This window comes from Oreochromis aureus, linkage group 7 (genome assembly GCF_013358895.1).
Source record: "Oreochromis aureus strain Israel breed Guangdong linkage group 7, ZZ_aureus, whole genome shotgun sequence".
In the NCBI taxonomy this organism is placed as follows: Eukaryota; Metazoa; Chordata; class Actinopteri; order Cichliformes; family Cichlidae; genus Oreochromis; species Oreochromis aureus.
The window spans coordinates 42,210,670-42,229,996 of NC_052948.1; the positions used below are offsets into that span (position 1 = coordinate 42,210,670).

At 38.5% G+C, this 19,327-nt stretch overlaps 1 protein-coding gene across 2 annotated transcripts in view; it reads right to left on the reverse strand.

The window, feature by feature from the left end:
* Window positions 1–19,021, reverse strand: part of rai14 (retinoic acid induced 14) — a 44,580-nt gene extending 25,559 nt beyond the window's left edge. For both annotated transcript variants that reach the window (XM_039615183.1, XM_031758832.2), the window contains exons 1-2: window positions 18,685–19,021; window positions 17,373–17,454 (exon numbers count right to left, since the gene is read on the reverse strand). In XM_039615183.1, coding sequence (XP_039471117.1) covers window positions 17,373–17,408 — 36 coding nt within the window. In that variant the 5' untranslated portion in view covers window positions 17,409–17,454; window positions 18,685–19,021. The remainder of the gene's footprint in view (window positions 1–17,372; window positions 17,455–18,684) is intronic.
* Between the last annotated feature and the right edge of the window lie 306 nt (window positions 19,022–19,327).

The following is a 19,327-nucleotide window of genomic DNA, read 5'->3' on the forward strand; positions in this document are numbered from 1 at the left end:
GTGAATGCTCCTATTGTGGTCCCATTAACAAGAACTGCATGTTGGGATAAAAACTGCCACTAGCACTGATGTCAACTATAACGTGATTGCTCCTAATGGCCTATGTGACTTTGCAAAGGCGAAGAAGGAATGAAGGGCAGCCACATCAGAGCAGCATGACACCGATAGCGTTAGACTACATTGTATTGGACAGATTTAAGTGGAGCGGAATGCACTGCTCCACTTTCAGCCACATACACAACCAGTGTCATCAACGGGAGGCTGATGAAATAATCATGTAGTGGGAGAGGTGGTGCAATATCAGCAAAGATGTCAGCTCCAACAAAAAGATGACCAAGAAGTGTATTTTCAAGTTTTTCTACAACAAAAAAATATATAAAAATGTAAGACAGGAAAATGTATAAGCTAGCACACCGCCAAGGAAAGATGAATTATTATTTGTAATGCAGAATTTCACTGAAAACTGAAATTTACTTTTTAGAGTTTATTAAGGATTATTATTAAAAACATGTCTAATATTTACAGGTATAATAGTATGTCAGGTTATATTAGTATTTAAATATGTAGCTCCAGAAGGAAAGCATTTTTTTTCTTTCTGAAAAGGAAAGTCCATTTGAAGACAGTGCTGGGGTTAGAGTTTGAGAATCAATTCTTTAAAACACACAGAAATGTTCTGTTTAGGTGATGCACTGGGCATCCTACCTCTACTCTCCCTCTGCATGCCCTTATATAATCGCTATTACATTAACTGTGAGTCTGATCTTTTCCTTTCTGTTCCCACCAGCCAGCCAAGTGTCTCTCATGTGGGTTGTTTGTAGGGCTGCACGATTTTGCATAAAATGAGAATCACGATTTTTTTGCTTAGAATTGAGATCACGATTCTCTCACGATTTTCTTTTCCAGTATAAATATTTATTGCACTTATTAACTGCACATCAACTTCGTAACAGTTGAGACTGAACATAAAAACAATAAATGAACATAAAAACAATAAATGTCTCACATTTTGTTGTTGCCGCAAAATGTTGTACTGCTTGTAATTCCGTCTCCACCGTTGCTCGACACTGCGTGTATAGAGCAGGTAGTGCAACATTTGAAAAATAGTTGCAGGACGGCACTGTGTAGCGTTTGTCTAGGGTGTTGATCATTTTCCTAAATCCCTCGTTTTGCACAGTGTTGATGGGAGCCATATCTTTAGCCAGGTGATAAGTGACAGCCTCCGTAATTTCTTTGTGCCTGCGGAGTTCGGCGGGTATGGGGAAGCGCTGTATAAGGTTCCCGTTATTGATGTGGTTGACCGGGACGGATTTTCTCTGTCACTTTCTTGGCCTTTACAGCTTCGTCATCTCTCACGTGCTCTCCGTTGTTTTTTCCCTGCCAGCTGGCTTCGGTATTACGTGGTATAAGGCTCCGCCCTTGTCATTTGTTGAGCAGGAAGAGTGAGCGCTTGTTTTCATGCAGATTATGTCCCGGATCAAAATGCGGTACAATCGTCATCTTTTTTTTTTTTTTTTAAAAAAAAATCGTTGTCATTTGGAAATGAGATCGCACATAAGTATGAATTGAGATCGCGATTTTCTAACGATTAATTGTGCAGCCCTAGTTGTTTGTTGTCTCTATGCTAATCTTTTTCTCTATGCTCTCCCCTCACCCTGCCCCAACCAGGCATGGCAGATTGCCAACCCCTCTCACAGCCGGGCTTAGGCCTATAATGCCTGAGGTCTTCCTGTTAAAATGGAGTTCTTTCTCACCACCACATCCAAGTGTTTGCTCACAGGGGGTCACCGGATCACAGGGGCTCTCTCTAATATTGTAGGACCTTGACCTTACACTATATGAATGTTTTTATGAATTGCCACTATCTGCACAGGTCACTTATTCTGAGATTATTAACTAGTAAAACCTCCGCCATACTGTTTCTACAATGGGTTGTTACTTCCTCTCTTGGTTTCAGTCAGTTTCCTCTGCCTTTGGCTGTTTGCCAGTGTCTATTTCTAAGTCTGCATCAAGTGTTTACACTGCACTCAGGGTGTGTGTTCCCTCTCTGTCTTTGCCCTGACGCTCATTAAGACACACAAAGTCTGTGCTGATAACACTATGTGATTCCTGTTTGTCCAAGCCTGAAGCAGGCAGAAAGGGCAAGAACGAGAGAACAAGAAGCCAGCATTTCAAAGTAATAAAGAGCCAAGGAAAAGGAACTACTGTGCTGGAAAAGATACTGAGAGACAGAAATAATAAATCTGACTTCTGGTTACTTGTACTCTTCAAAGACTCACTCTTTTTTCACATGTGTTTCACAGGTATCCATTTCTCTGTCAAGCTCTGAAACTCCTCTGCCCTTCTAAAGTAAACAGCAAACAGATGCCTATCGGTTGTGTGTATGTGTGCCTGTTTGTTAACCTAAAGATCTGTGCATAAACAATTTGTGTTTTATCTTCTCTGTTCTCAGAAAAAAAATAAACTAAGATCAGGAAGTAGTAATTCCTACATCCGATTCTGTATGTTTGTAGAGTTGTACTGCTAAGAGCACATGGAGTTTAACACATAAACATTTACTTTTGGAAATCCAATAGTATTACCCTCAAATGACATTCATGTTGATCTAGGAATGAAAAGGTGTTTGTTGTACTTTCACTTCCATGTAGTTCTGTTTACTTTCAGTATGCTCTAAATCACTCAAAAAAAAAAAAAAAAAAAAAAAAACAGGACTTGAACTTCTGTGAGCCAGCTGGTTAAGACTGACCCAAGAATCAGGAGCACCAGAAGGCATCTAACACCCTATTGTTCAACAGATCTGTGCAAAACCTTTCCCAGGAATTCTAATGTATATCCATGGCAAATTTCATTGAAATGCAACAACTGCTTTTCCAGATGCCCTGTCAAGGATTAGGGAGTGGTACAAGGAAAACTCATGAAAAGTGAAATCTGCGTCTGTATAAGTAGGTAACAGACAAGGTAAAAAAGTAGACATTAGAATTTTTAAAAAAAGGTAAACTTATTTAGACAAGCACACACACACACACACTCCACTTCTCCAATTCAAACTCTAACCTACATTTATCTTTATTATGTACTGGAGAGAATCTTTTTAGCTTTACTCACATTAAAACTAGGTCAGACACAGATACAACAAGGTTTAAGTCCAGTGGGGAATAACACATCTATACAAGGATATTTTCAGATTGAGAACAGTTGAAAATCAGAAGAAGGCAGGACATACAGGAAGTGGTCAAGAGGATGCAAGAAAGAACAATGTACAAAATAAAAGGAAAAGAAGCAGAAGAAAATACAGAAATTGGTGCATCAACAATATCTCTGCCCTTTGATCAAGCTGTGTCTGTTAACTTCAAACCCCTTATCTGTAACAAAACAGATCCTCAAATGTCCTCAGACAATACATCCTTTCTCTCAGGCCACAGCTGAAACTGCTTACTGCCCTCTGTAGTACAAACACACACAAGCACGTCCACACATACACATCACAATGGTTTAATAGACTCTGAAAACAAGAGTAGAAAGGGTTAGCATAGAACTGTCAAACAAAGACCAGATGGTTGCTTTTGTAAGGAAAGATGCTGCCACATATTTCACAACACTGCCGAATGTGGGCCGCACGTTTAGATAATCAGACAAATTTACATCATGAGAATATTTTCTAGTTTAACGCTCTTGTTTATAAATCTCCAGCAACTTTTAGCACTACCCTTTCTTCAAAAAAGATATTCCGCCCTAAAACTAGAGCAAGCTGTAGTGTCCAACGTAACATTTTTTTCTTCACTGGACCATCAGGAGAGAGATCAGCACAAAAAAGGCTTGTGTAATTTTACTTTTTGTACTACTATCTTAATCCATAATAAAGCAGCATAATTTATTAGACTTGTATTTTCTATTACCAATCCTAATATGCAAATCATGCTTAGTAACCTAGGCTTTAAAATGTTATATACATCCAGTTCTGCTGCAGGCATCACCAATAGAGAGACAGAGGTGTAAAACAAATCAGCAGTGGGCAGGAGCAAGTGAAAAGGTGTCTTTCATTCACATTTAAATGGTTCGATGAAGAAATTTTATTCAATTATATTCAATTTTTATTCATATAGTGCCAATTTACACCAACAGTTGCCTCAAGTTGCTTTATATTACCAAGTAGAGCCCATATAATATTAGAGAGAAAACTCAAACAATCAAATCCCCTATGAGCAAGCACTTGGCGATGGTGGGAAGGAGAAAACTCCCTTTTAACAGGAAGAAACCTCTAGCAGAACCAGGCTTAGGGTGGGGCAGCTGCCTGCCGTGCCCAGCTCAGGGTGAGGGGGTGGAAAAAGAGGAGGGGAAAAAAGAGCATATAGAGATGAGGACAAAATACAAACTGGTAAACACATTTTTGATATAAAACAAATAATCAAATAAGTACTTGTCAGTGAGCACTCAGCCAGCTTGCTTCACAGGTGACTCGTTTGGTGGAAATACTGTCTCAGATACTTTATACGGACCGTTAGGCTACTGAAAAGAATGTACCCGATCTTGGCAGTGCAGTAACATTAGTCAGCTGTGTAGTTAAAAAGACTACAAGATTCACTATAATATATCTATAATACTGTCTAATTCCTGGTGGACAGTTTTGGAGAATTAGAATACAAACTAAAGAAATAAACAGAAAACAAGAGGTCTTCTTTCTTGTCCAAACCTGGACCTCACATTACACCTCAACTGCTAATAGTTGCATCACAGATTTGGGTGTATTACACTAGTGGTGACTAAAGTGGCCACAAGCCAACAAAAACAATGACATTTTTTTAATATGTTGAACCTTAGTCCTAACCCATGCTGATTTAAGCGATTAACTACATCAATTTACCAGACTTACCAGCTCCCTCTGACGTAACAAAAAGATTACACAACTGCCTTCCCCCATACATATACAATATTCACCATGACCTAGAAATAGACTCCATTGTGTTAAAATAGTCAACTTAGTTAAATGGTATTCTGTCTAGCCCTTATTAAAACCTGATGTCGGCCAATGAAGATGGTTTACTTAGTAATATGTGCCAACTTACCCAAAAACCAACACTGCCAATGCAGAATATTTCTCTTGGATTCAGTGACCAAACATACATTTCAAATACATTACATATGCATGACTATGTTGGCCTGCCTCACTGTTATACACAAATGCAATTTGATTGAATTAATTTCCAACAGTTTTGTACATTTATTTTACAGTGATAGAAGACATTACATTTCCACAGCAAGTAGTGAATGCTCCGTTCTTTGGTGGACTGATGGCTTTCTAGTAATGCATTGTTTTACTGCATAACGTTCTGTTAATCAAAGGGAAGTAGATAAAGTAGCTGACTTGTGTGAAACAACATTACAATGGCTGACATGTTTTCTTTTCTTTCCATCTTTCCCAGTTTTTTTTAAATCACTAGCCAACATTGCAGCACACATAAAGACAGGAAAAAAAAACAAATAACAAAACTGTGAGCACATCCATAAACTCCCTCCATTCTTTTCACCTCTTCACTAAGCGCTGCCTTATTAAAACACACACACAAATTAACAACACAAATTAGTTAACCTTCCTAATTGCCTCAGCTTTTATAGCTTTAATTGTGCTCCTGTCATAAACAACTTGTGCAGTTACAGGAACAATAAGACCAACTGTTGAGCAAAGCCCACTGTAACTATGTGCTCATTCACATCTGCTGTGAATACTAGGATCAGCTAATTGTGTACAGGCTAAAGCTTTAATGAACCAACTGTATTATAGACTGCAACCTCCTTAGACTATAAAGTGGCGGTAGATCACTTGAAACCCTTTTTTTTTTTTTTTTCAATAAAATACACTACGTAGAATCAATTTTAAAGCCAAAGGACTGCATAGGATGTCCAGCTAGGGACCTTTGTGTGTGCAAGGGGACCTCCAGTTAAAAAAATAGTTCTCGTACAACACTTCCTTCTGACACAAATAGCTCTTCCTGCCCTATAAATAAACACTGCTAGACTTGGAAAGCGACCAGCCTCATTACACTAGAGGGCTGCTCATAAAGTTGAGGGAGTATAAAAAAAAATACACAGTTCCACTTCAGTCAAGATAGGAGCCAGTTTAAACACACTCAACTGTAGACTCACATGTGTATCAAGTTTGGGGGTTTGGGTTTTTTTTTTTTTTTTAAAAAAGACATTGTGTTGAGCTAAAAGCTGGAAATCTTTACACCAATCTTATCCATAAACCTGTCTGTTGCTTCACTTAATTTTAAACCATTACACAGAACAAGAAACACATCTCACAAACTGTTCTCAGAAGTACAACGCCAAAAGTCTCTTATAAAGAAAGTCGACGTTTTTTTTCAGGTGAACTGTGTCTAACCCTCCCTCCATCCATCTCCTAGTATGAACATTGTTCCAGTTGTTCAGAGAAGGCCAAACTAAACAACCCATCTGAACTGAACTGGGGGCAGGGAGCCTGAGTACCCTTCTCAGAGAAATAGGCTTTTTCTTACACACTTTCTTCCTTTCCACATCATTTAAAATCACCATTTCTTTGCTCTTGTCATATCATCTCTTTATCACATTTTGCTCCTGATGACTTCATGGCAGTCTTCATTCCCTACTCCCCATTCAACTGAACTCCTTTCACTCACCTTATCTGTTTCTGTCTGTTTTACTGGTGCCGCCATTTTTATCAAGGATTTGTTGGGTCTTACTTCATTACTTCATCTACATGTAGTGCAGTAATGCTATGCTGGATGTAACACATGCTTTTTCCTAAACCCAGTCTGATAAATGTCCTTTCTCTCAGACATGATTACATCAATACTCACACAAGGCAGCCAACAGGCTAACCTTACATCACCACTGATGTCTTCACACCCACATGAGACAACAAACTAGCCCATGCACAAACATACACCCACACATAAATGAGCAAGCAAACACATGCAGACACCAGGATCGTCATACCCGGCTCTTCTTTACACGCTCTGCGTTTCATGTATTTGCTGACAAGCAGGTTTTCTAGCAGTGTGTCTGCAGTTCATGTGCACAGGCGATAAGAAATAAAGAGATCCCATGGGAAAGTCCTGTTTTAATTGGATCCATGTTTAAGCAGACCTTAAGCTATTTTCTTCTGCCTTTCCTTGGATTAAATCAAAGTACTTCAAGGCTGTATTTTTTAATATTCTTGTAGAGTAGTATGTGGAGTAAATCTGGAATAATGAGAGCATTGCGAGTACAGTCAGCAGTTAACTAACTCCAGCATAGAAAGAACCAATACTGGTAGACTAAATGCACCTCAAAGGCTCACTATCCAGCTAGATGACCAATTTTCAATCAATGAAATGGTTAAGTGATGAAACCGTTTAGCTCCATTTCATTGTTCATGCTGTTGAGTCTTACCAGGTTTCTAAAGCTCCTGTGACTATATGGCAAGTGTTTTGAACCTAAATCGCCATCACATGTGTGTTTTGACATTTTGGAATATTCTCTCAACTGGTTCTAAGATACAATCTGAAAATATTGTATGCAGCAAGTGTCATAATTATCCGTTAGATTCGTGTACTCCCTAATCTCCTGCTGACAATTGACACACACATAGGCAAACGCAAACCCTTCCTCCTCCTCTCTCAGATTAATGCCCGGCTGTCCCTAAGGTTTTACTGTCACTCTCAGTACTAATACCCTTTTCACTACACCCAGCCAGAACAAACCATTAAATGCCAAACCAACTTAGACTGGGCCAAATCAAACACTGCCAAGAGCAGATACTTCAGTCTATGGCTTACTTATGAGGAATACTTCTTTAATTGAAGAACTAATATATTACAGTGATTCTTTTACTTTACAGAGTGAAAAAAAAAAAAGAATGTAATGTTTTTCTAAGATTTTCCTTAATGTTCTGCACTTATAACCCAGTAAATTCTTTTGGTTCAATGTTTAACCACCCAGTGCAAAAGGCATTCTTTTATAAATGTTTTCAGATGATCAGCATGTGATTATGATTGCATTGTTGCACCAGTTAACACAGCAGACACATTTCATCACTCCTGATAAGGACTCCTCCATCCATTCCTCCTGTTTTTGCTCAACTACATACAGACGCTACACATTTTGAATATGGCAAAAATACAGCAAAAGCTACATGTACAGTTTAAACTCTAGCAGCTCCGTTAAATTTATGCTATGAAACAGCTGTGCTGAGTGAGAGGAGACAGCATAATCCGCACATCAATTAGACACAGAGAGGCTGGATGATAAGGCACGGGTATGTGTATGTCTGATAGTGGTCTTTGCGCATGACTGTGAATATATGCATGTGTTTTAATGTGTGTGAGTGTGTAAGCCTTGAGTAATCCTGCTTAGTCCAGCAGCTGGGGGAGCAGGTTTAAGCAGTCTGGCAGTTTGAAGGGCTGGAAGAGGATATAACACCAGGACCACTGTCAACAATAATTGAATACATAGACAATAACATGCAGTCAATCAATGTGTGTGTGTTTAAGTATGTGTCTGCATCTCAGTGCACAACTGTCCAGCTTGTGAAAATGTGCTTGGGGGAGGGTAGTAAGAGGCTGAGAGTCAGATAACAGCTAAAGCAAGGTAACTCATTTATAGAAGCTTTGCTCAAACCGCAGGGACCAAGCTGTTAATGCGACCTCAAAAGGTCGAAGCACACGAGAGTCAGTTAAGATTTCTCAGACTAATGACACAATCAAGAAAAAGTATGCTACAAATATGCTACATGACACTGTAAAAATTTGTTACGCTGTTTTGGTGAAAAGTTGAATAATTAAAAGAAGGAAACAATACTGAGGAAGAAACAGCACTGACAGCATGCTACTGTAACTTTTAAATGCTATATAATACAATAGTTTCTTTCTTTTCCAAGCTTTAAAACTGATGGGAACACTGTTCTTAGATACCATTTTGATGGTTTCTAAGAACAGTGTTAAGGTTTAGCTAGTAATAGGCAACCAGACTGGCCAGCAGTTGTCAGGATGTTTGTTAAAATGGCAGCATTATCATAACTGTGCAGTGCAGGAAATAGGGCAACTGGAACAAAGATGATTTCTTGCCTTAGATCAAAATTATTTCAGGGAACATGGGCAGTACACTAGCAAGCAGACTGTACTAAAACTGTTGTTTTAGATTACAGATTACAATAGACAGAGCGTAAAATGAAAGTGAAAAGTTAGCAAATCTAGCTACCTGTAATTTACAGGGAGATTGTGTAGATGACCTGGTACACAATAGACGTGATAGGCGCTTTTTATACAATAACCCAATGCTTCGTTCAATTATATTTCTGTTGTACATATGCCTAGTACATCGAGTATTTTTGTCCATGATGTTTTTTGATATGTGGGGATATGTGGTTATGGTGGATACAATAGATAATAAGTGAGTTTTGGGGTTTTTTTTTTTTAAACAACACACACACACACACACACACACACACACACACACACACACACACACACACACACACACACACACACACACACACACACACACACACACACACACACACACACACACACACACACACACACACACACACACACACACACACACACACACAGGTGTATCACAATTAACTGTCAAGTGTTTTTATAGCAGTGTCAAATGTAGACTGGGAGTATTGACTTTCTAGCACTAGCACTAGTGTGGAGTACCATCAACACTAATTGGTGTTAGCCACTGTGCACTATTAACTTCTTTACGGTGAAATCTCTCTGAGTGAGTGTTAACACTTGAAGTGTCGCATTAACACTCAGGAAAGTGACTACAAAAATTTACTTTCCTAATGCTGAATTTAACAGAAACAGTTTTGATCCAGCACTGCCAATTCCTACTGTGTTTACAGTAGCTTCCAAGTTTACAGTAGGAATACTGTAATTTTATTTTTACAACAGCAACAAAGCTGAGTATTACACTGTAAAATCTATATTCTAGAGCAAAGTACTACTTCTTTATAGTAAGAATCTGTTGCCATAGATTTGAATAGGTACGCTGTAAAATAACAGTTAAAACCTTGTAAATGTAACCGTGTGTACTGACAGTTTTTAACTGTGACATTAGTTAGAGTGTACACGTTTTTAGAATAGTGTTCATATCACATCACTATAAGTATGTATTATACTGTAGTAGCATTTGGGAGGCATTCTGAAATCTCAGTTATTTCTGTTATCAACCAAAAAGTGTTTGCACGACCAAGAACTGAAACAGCTACTCGGGGCTGGAATTAAATACTTGTTCTCTTCCAAATTGAAAGCCAAAAGGCTGCTTTCTGCACAAAATATTTAAATCCACAAACCAGCAGAAAGTTTAAGCTTTAAGTCAAAGAGAAAACAGGCTTGCACGAAACAATCACACACAGTAAGGAAAGCATAGTATTGGTGTGGGTAGAGAAATTAAGATGTGGTTTTGCTATACTGCAGTATTGAATACTTTCATATTCATCTCCACTAATACAGAACTAAGATAATACTTGCCAACACATTATTCCAACTAAATATATAACACATGTATTATATATAAAGACTGTATGTAACATATGATAGAAGTGTTACCACATATCGTTGTGTGCTTTGGCCTATATTCTACACTTAATTAATCTTTGATATTTCAACTTAGACTTAAATTAATTAAAAGTGCATTAATATTACATTGCAAAGCTGGTTATTAATAAACTGAAAGCAGTTTACATCCTTAGGGTACCTTACTTCAAAGAAGGTTTTGGGCTTACTTCAGTTTTTTTAACATGTTTAAATAAAGTAGCATTGACCTAACTGAATTTAAATTAAATTAAATTATGTTTTCATTCATTTTAACAAGACAGTTAAAATATTTCTTAATAACACTGCCAATGCACAGTTTTTGAAAGCTGACTGTTCAGACATGGCTGAAGCAGAATGCTTTAAGTCTCACTGTGGCTATTTGCCAAACTCATTCCCAGAAACCAGATTACACCGTCTGCTTTTCTTAAACACAAGTCTCTCGCCAACACACACACACACACACACACACACACACACACACACACACAAAAAACCCTCATTATACTGGTTGTTTGGGTAAATAGGCTTAGCTGAAATGATCCACAAATTCCAAAATGTCAGTAGCGTAGTCCATAGAGATGCTCAGGCACAAGGACTACAAGGGAGACAGAAAGTCTAGCAGACAAGCTTACAGCTACAAACATAGTTTTTGTGGTATTTCTCCATTTAACAGTAAAGAGAAATTCTTCTGATTCACTGACCTTGCATAACTGCACACCTGCTCACAGATTCTGATAAAGCAAAATGGCCACTCCCTCCATATCAAGCATTGGTATGTACTGAATTGGTGGCAAAAGACAGAGCCATGATGATCCCAGTGCAGAAAACCCATGTTATTATCGCTGCTGTATAATCTGTGACATAATCACACATTTAGCTGTGTTCGCAGTTAATTCTTTGTACAGCATTAACGCTGTTTAATATTAAACTTGGAAATGCATGAGTACCTCAAGCGTAGGAGGCATTTTCACACTACTTAGCCTCACAGTGCATTCACAATGCAGTATTTGAGGAAGCTGATCTACTTAACCTGCCTGCATATTCTGCTGAGTGTGCCTGGCTGTACAGTTTTGAGCTGGTTTTCTACATTCATATCTATTATTTCATCAAACCTGTTGTTACATGCTGTAAAATAATTCAAGTAAATGATAGTGGATTTGCTGAACATAATGGGGAAAGAAAGCCATGGTTTCTGTCATGGATAATAGAGATGATGATGAGAATTTAGTAAAGCCATAGTGGAAAATGAGCAAAAGTTGACTTATGATAGAGGTGACATTTCACTCAAACAGAGTTTTATATGCCAGCAAGATCAGATTTTAGCTGCATTAGTAACCAATTACAAAGTCTGGGCTCTACACCTACTGTTTCAGTAGTCTATATAGCACCAGAATGACCCCCCCCCAAAAAAAAATTTAAAAATTTAAAAATTAATTTAAAAAGTCACAGCACACAGGGACAATGGTTTTTTCCTGTGTGGTTAAAAACTGATCAATTAACCCCAATGGCTTCCTCCCATCTTCTCTTTCACAAATAATCACACTTAAGCCTGGAGGTGACACACCCTGCCACAGCAGCCTAAACATTTAAACGGCACACCACAAAGATCAAGGTGCTTTAACTATTCGTCCCAAGTTTGATGTTGTCAAAACTGTTAACTTTTTATCCAAACAAACACAAGGTAAAAGAAAGATCAAAAACCCTATAAAAACATCATATTTCAATGGAAAAGGGAAAAATGCTAACATTTAATATTCACGCAAAGTGCTTGTGTCCATGTCTTTATCGCAGATTAAGTCTTGCAGGGGCAATTGGCATAAAGGTTATGTAAAGGGTGATCAGGTGTTATGTCATATATACATATTAGCGTTACTGTATAGTGAGTTTAAATATTAAACTTTAAGATTACATTTATGGTTGTTCAATAAAAGCTTTCAATTTCAATTTCAATACTTAGCTTTTTTAAATGAGGTTTAATTTGTTTATAAAATACAATTTTGTATATAAAATAGCCAGAAATAATAGGAAAATGCACAGCTTTCTGTAAAGTGAAAGCCTATTTTGAGCATTCAAATTCTCTCCTCTCTGTAGATACAGTTGATGGGAAAGAAACAAATAAGTTTATTGCCCAATCCAGATATCAGGTGAAACAACATGTGAAACAGCTTGAGAGCATAGCATTTGCCTGTATTCTTTTTTTTTTCCACTTCTTTACTTGTTTGAGCAGTTATATAAAATTACCGTATTTTCCACAATATAAGGCGCACTTAAAATCCTTTAATATTCTCAAAAATCGACAGTGCGCCTTATAATCCGGTGCCCCTTATGTATGAATTCTGGTTGTGCTTACTGACCTCAAACCGATTTTATGTGCTACACGGCGCTCAAAAATCTGTCAAAAAAGTGTTTTAGTACGACTTTGGTAAGCTACAAAAGCACTCCGCTTGATGGCTTGTCGGAGCATTACTGCTACCGTAGTCAGGAGCTTTGCGGATTCTGAGTAATCTGGGTCCAAAAGACTGTCTGCTTCAGGTCCCAAGGTCAAACAAACCCTGCAGCTGAGAGTTAAAAACTGTCTAAATTCTTTCATCTTTAATAAAATGATCAGCATTGCTGCTTTACCAGGTGTAACAATTACGTTTAACATCCAGGCATCCATGAAAACAGAATGTATTAAAAGTAATGGAGTTAAAAGTTGGCAGGAAGTTAGTTCGCTAGTTTCCACCTAAACATGATATACTATGTTCTGACTGAGAAATTTCTGAAAGAATTAAAATGTATAGCTCTGCTATCACTTCCAACATAAATGAAGACAGAAAACTAAAAAGCAGTGACGTTTGTAGAGTTACTGAAGTTAGACTAGCTAGTATATAATGATGTGCTACGTGATCGCTAGCAACATAGCTATGTTAGCATAACATAAACACAGTGAAGCTGGAAGATGAACACTAACTTTTTTTCCACTCGATAAAAGTTAATGCAAAATTCCCGATGATTATGGACAAATGCAATTGCGTGGCAGGATGCTGTAAACGGACGAAATTTCAGTCAGGAGAACAACTGAGATAATCGATCCACAATACAAGGTTAGTCATTAATATACTGCAACAACATGGGAGTAGAGCAGCGGCGAGAGAATTCAACATTAATGAATCAATGGTACAGAAGTGGAGGAAGCAAGAAGAATGAGTTAAGTAAAGTTTGACTTATCTGATTGTTTTGTTTTGCTTAATGCGCCTTATAATCCAGTGCACCTTATGGTCTGAAAAATACGGTAATAGTAACAGTAGGCTCGTAAGATTAATTAGCTTAACAGCTGCTCTTATTACTAGTTGCAGCTTTTGTCTATGGTAGGCCACCAAGCTTGCATTACAACAGCAGAGGCCCAGTCATGTGCAGTTTAGTGGATATTCCAAATACATTTCCGTAATGTGTAAAAATGACACACGACAAAAAAGCAGAATACAATCCAGTATATTTTCAAAATAAATGAGTTTCTAGCAGTGCAATGTTTACAGCAAAACTGAGTGGGGAGATGCGGGATTGAAGACACGAACAAAGTGTTTTCCTGGGGTTAAATAGAAGTAAAGCAATCTGTAACATGTGTTTTTCCTTATGTGAATAAAATGTTTCATTACAAAGTTTACAGGTCATGTACAGATATGCTATGGCTTGAATAAATTTTCATCATGAACCCTTCTCAAACCAGAAAAAAAACATGTAATCAATGTGTTATCACTGACCTTCTATAGCTCATAAATCACACTGTAACATTAACACAGGCTGGTCTTTTCCCGTTAAGCCTCGTGTTGTAAGCTTGTTTGGCTGAGCTGGGGAAGGATCATTAAAGTGAAGCATTTATTTAAGATTTGACACTGAACCACAGTTTCCATTGCACATTGTCTTGAAATACCTTAACGTCATAAGAAAGCTATTTATAAACTTTCTGTTACTATTGGGGGTTTTTTGTAGTTTTTTTTTTTTTTTAAAAGAGCCTCTGTTTTTCAGGGAGACATTCCTGAGCATCTGTCACTGCCAGACTGAAATAGTACTAATGGCTGTTAAGGGTTTCTGTAAAAAGCAATGGAATGACTATTGGCTAAGGTAAACACAGCAGCCTGTGAAACTTTTTTGTGCTGCATATCCTAATCACGACCAGTACGTTCTATCACTCTGTGTGGACTAAAGTCCTGGTACTGTTTCAACTAGTTTTCTACAGCACAAAAACAAGACTGTGCTTTACTGAAAGTTTCTTGCTTTTAAAATAAAAATTAAATAATCTTCTTTTAAGCATCTGTTCGTAATTAAATGGTGAAAAGAATCTAACATTTTAGAAAAAAAAACATTGGCTACTGTACTTTTCAAGCAGCCAATAAGACAAACTGTTTTTTCCGAATATAGTAAAATCAATACAAGACACATTGAGGGTGTTATACTGACTGAGCGATGAGGAAGGTGTTCCATAAAGAAATAGACACTTTTGCAGGGAGATCAATGAGGTTATTAAATTATTTAAAAATATGGCCTTCTTTACAGCAAAACATTGCTTGGATATAGTGAGTTTCACATGGAATTTTACAAGAGAGACATCTATTATCAAAAGACTGTCTATGACTTATGCATGGCACAGAAGTGCAGGTCCAGACATCAAATTATAAATATGAAAATGGGGACCAATTACATAAAATAGGAGACAAACCAATGAATCGCCCAAGCAATCAAAAGTGCAATAGTGTACTGTATGTGGGTGGCAGGTCTGCAAAGGCATGCATGACAGCAAACGGCATCGGTTGTGTTTCTAAGCAACGCTCACATCCACGGCTCTCTCTTTCTTCTCTCATGCCACCTACGACTGGCTATTTTAGTGAGGACGGGCATTTCACTGTAGAAGCATTTCAAACAATTCACAACTGCTACTGATAAAACAGGGGTTTGGACAGGAAAACACCTGGCAAAGGTGACGCAGACACCATCCATTACACGCACTGTGAAGGAGCTGTTTGACCTTGGAGCCCAGTGCTAAACTCCACATTTTCAAGAACAATGGACACTATTGTACTCCTCCCACATAGCTGAATGAATTTGCAATAATTTACTGATATTAGGCAGTAGAGACATATAACACAGAAAACTGGGTCGTTATTGTGAGAAATCAGCCCGTGGTAGGACCAGCCCACATGGTGGTGTGGTACTTTAAAGTTTACCCAAAATGCATACTTAGGTGTTTTGACGTTTTCTCCAGTTAATTATCAGAAAACAAAGCAAAAATCCAGGGTACTGATGCTTCTGTCTGTTACTTTCTATCACAGATGCTAAATTGCTACTGCTACTGAAACTATGATGTATGCTCAACGTCGCTTGCAGGAAAAAAAACTGAGCTGAGAATAACTGATTTAGGCTTGTGACATTTGGAGTAAGTGTAAAAATGATTTGATTTCTGTTCTGACAAAACTTTCAGCTGTGTACCTAAAACGTTATCAATGCTTAAAAAACTTAAAAAATAAATCAAATTAAAAAGCACCAGATTTCAGCCCACTTTGGGAGCCCATAAATCAGAAAATATTTATAATAACAACCATTTATTTTGAATGGTTTCATTAGATTTTCTAATGTTATTGTACAAAACAGAAAAATTATTCCAAGGGGGGGCCTTTTCTAAGACTTGATTGATTTTATATGCAATGACGCAACTTAAAAAAATAGAATCAAACATTATGAATAAATTGCTGATGCTGTTTTGTTGTTCTCAGAATAATTTTAAGTGTACATTTTATCATTTTCCTAGATGTTTTACATGTGGATCTAGAGGGGAGTTTCATTTTCTCCCCACTAGCACACATCTAGCCCTCTAAACAATAATCCAGAGTCGTGTTATGCCTTGCAGCTCATGTTGTGGGTATAATTGAATAAAAGGGTGTATGTACTCCACCTAATTCCTCCTCTGCAGATCAGTCTCTCTCCCTCTCTCTCAGCACAGCATGCCATTAAATCAGAGCTCACCATCCTGCCCCACCACACACTTGATCACATGGAAACTGTTTACATAAACCAAGAGTCTCATTTAGATACTATTCCTCACTACAGCTGCCAACGTCTCCACTTCTGACACACCCTCCATCGCCTTAAATCCAGTAAACTCTGCAGACCTTTCCTGTCTTGCCGTTTGGCTCTGTGTCATTAGGGTCACTGTGACAACAGATGAGTCAGACACTGTGGAGACGCCTAACTTCCTGTGAGTGTGGAGCATCTCAGACTGTGACCGAATGAATGACTGAACTACCTTGGAGCAATTCCTCAGAAAAGAATGATTCATAGTCAGCAGGATAAAATTCTCATTCGGAGCAATCTACAGTCAGAGGTATCTGTGGTTTTTGTAGAATTCATTTAAAAAGTTTCCAAAGTGACTCAAAGAGAAACACGTATGGCTTCTACATTGTTAAGCTGGGTAAAAAAGCAAATAGCTACCACAATAAATAGTTCTGCATCCTTCTTTGGGCCCTTAAAATCCCCTGACATGCCAAGCGAAATCAAGCATGTTTATAAAGAGCTCCAAAATGGATTACGCGGGCATCATGATTTGTTTTTGTTCTCTAAACCCATTTATTTTTCCTACAGCAAATATCAAAATATCAACAAGCTACAGGCTTCTGCTGCAGAGCCCAAAAACGGAGGAATTCTGCCAAAAATCATTCCCGACTGCTCAAGACATACATGCACAGACAGTGACTCATCCATGCAGACATGCACATGTGCACACACGGTTGCATGTACACAACATACACAGCCAGAAACACATGTTACAGTACTTACATCAGTTTTTCTAAACTTGGCTTTGAGGCTCTTCATGTTCAGTCCGACCCATGCAGTCGCTCACTCAATCGCTCAGTCAAGACTGCAAAGAAGAAGGGAGGAAAAAAAAAAAAACCACACAGATGTTTAAACTTAGCCTCTGTGATGTTAGTTCCCATTTTAAATGTGACTCAGTGTTTCTGAAGACTTGATTTTTGGGCTTTGTGTAACATTATATTCGCATAGGTTAGCCTTGGTGAGCTGTAAACACTGAGCACAGAAGCAGACACAAACAGTAGTCTGTAAAAACTAAACAGCATTGTTTGCTAAAGCCTCATCAATGAGTGGTAGTGCAGCCCTAAGGGGCAAAAAGAGTCCTACATTTGTTATATGTCAGAAGCACTTTTTCATTTCATTTCTCCTCTTTTGTAGTACCACATGCAATTCTCTTTTAAACCTGTTGCTGATTACGATGCCTCGCTTTCTATCGTTTCCTACAAGGATGTTATAAATCACAGCAGAACCCTTGGGGATGTCTGGCGACTGTATTTTTGCAGCCTGACTGCCTCGAGTAATTTTCAGTTCCTCAAGCCTGAAATGACCTTGTCAGTGATTTAACCCCAAAATATCCTTTGGCACATTCTTGCTGAAATTGGGCAACTTACTTACTTCATTATTTCCAGGGTATTCTGTGTCTGCTTGTATTACAACTCAGAGCACAGTGCAAGCAATTTGAGACTCTTTGCCAACAATACTGGCAGTCTGGGGAGCAGGAATAAACATCTTTTAAATGTTTATAAGGCACAGAAGCATAAGTTAGAAAGAGTTAATCAGATTTTAAGTCTAATTAGAGAAGTGGGAGGGTGCATAATAACTCCTGTAATATCTAGCCAACATTCAAGCTATTTGCTAACCGCATTCATAAGGCAACCCTGATCCTGCTTTGCGTACAATGAAACTGGCGTGTGCTGCTATAATTTCTCTGCAGAAAGCACGGGAGTAGAATAGAAATGAATTGTCCAGGATGTCCCGCTGAAAAGCAAACTTCACTACTGACTCCTGCCAACAAGCATCTCTGACCCTAGCGTCTCAAGCAGCAAACCTTTGCATATTTGCCTCACTGCACATCAAACAGTGACATTTCTTTCTTCTTTTTTTACATGGATATTACGAATACGCGGAGAGACACGGTTAAAGCCTGGATATCAGATTGGACTTACACGAGAGCCGTGCTCTGTTTAAACTAACCACCGGGACTCACAAACAGTTCAACTCTTAATCATCATTTCGACCTAAACTGCTTACATGACGTGAAATTACCGGACACACTTACCCCAGTCCTTGTGCCCAGAGTCGCGGGGAGCGCGAGACACATAAAAGGAGAGACAAGCGCTTTTTTAAAATAGCTAAAACCAGATTAGCCGCTGAACAAGTGGGAACACAGCGAGTCTTTGTGGAGCTATGTCGACCAGGAGGGAGCATAAGGAAGGAGAAACCGGCGCGAGTCTTCACGGCGGCTCTCCTCGGCCCGCATTCATTAAAAGTTGAGCTGTTGGTGGACTCCTGCTCGTCTCTGGTTTGGGACTCAACTCAACGGCCGCTGCCCGGGTTAGGAAAGTGACGTCACTCCCCTGGAGCTCTCGTGACCGCGGCGAGCGAGCCCTGTTCTGTTCTCTATTGTACCCCCCATTCATGTTGTGGTTAAAGGGGCATTTCCCACAAAACCCCACCGCAGGGGTGCACATTTGACCACATTTGGACCCTCGCCCACAGAACAGGTGGGCCACGAGTTTTCATGCATTAAACTTCTGCTTCAGCCATTAATTCAACTACATAATAATAACATTAATGCAGCTTTTACAGTGATATTACACTTGGAAAAACACTTTAGGGCTACAATTTATTTATTTGTTAAAATAAAATAAAATGTATTTTGAACAATTACAGCTTCCTTTGCCATCAATGCCACAGGCAAG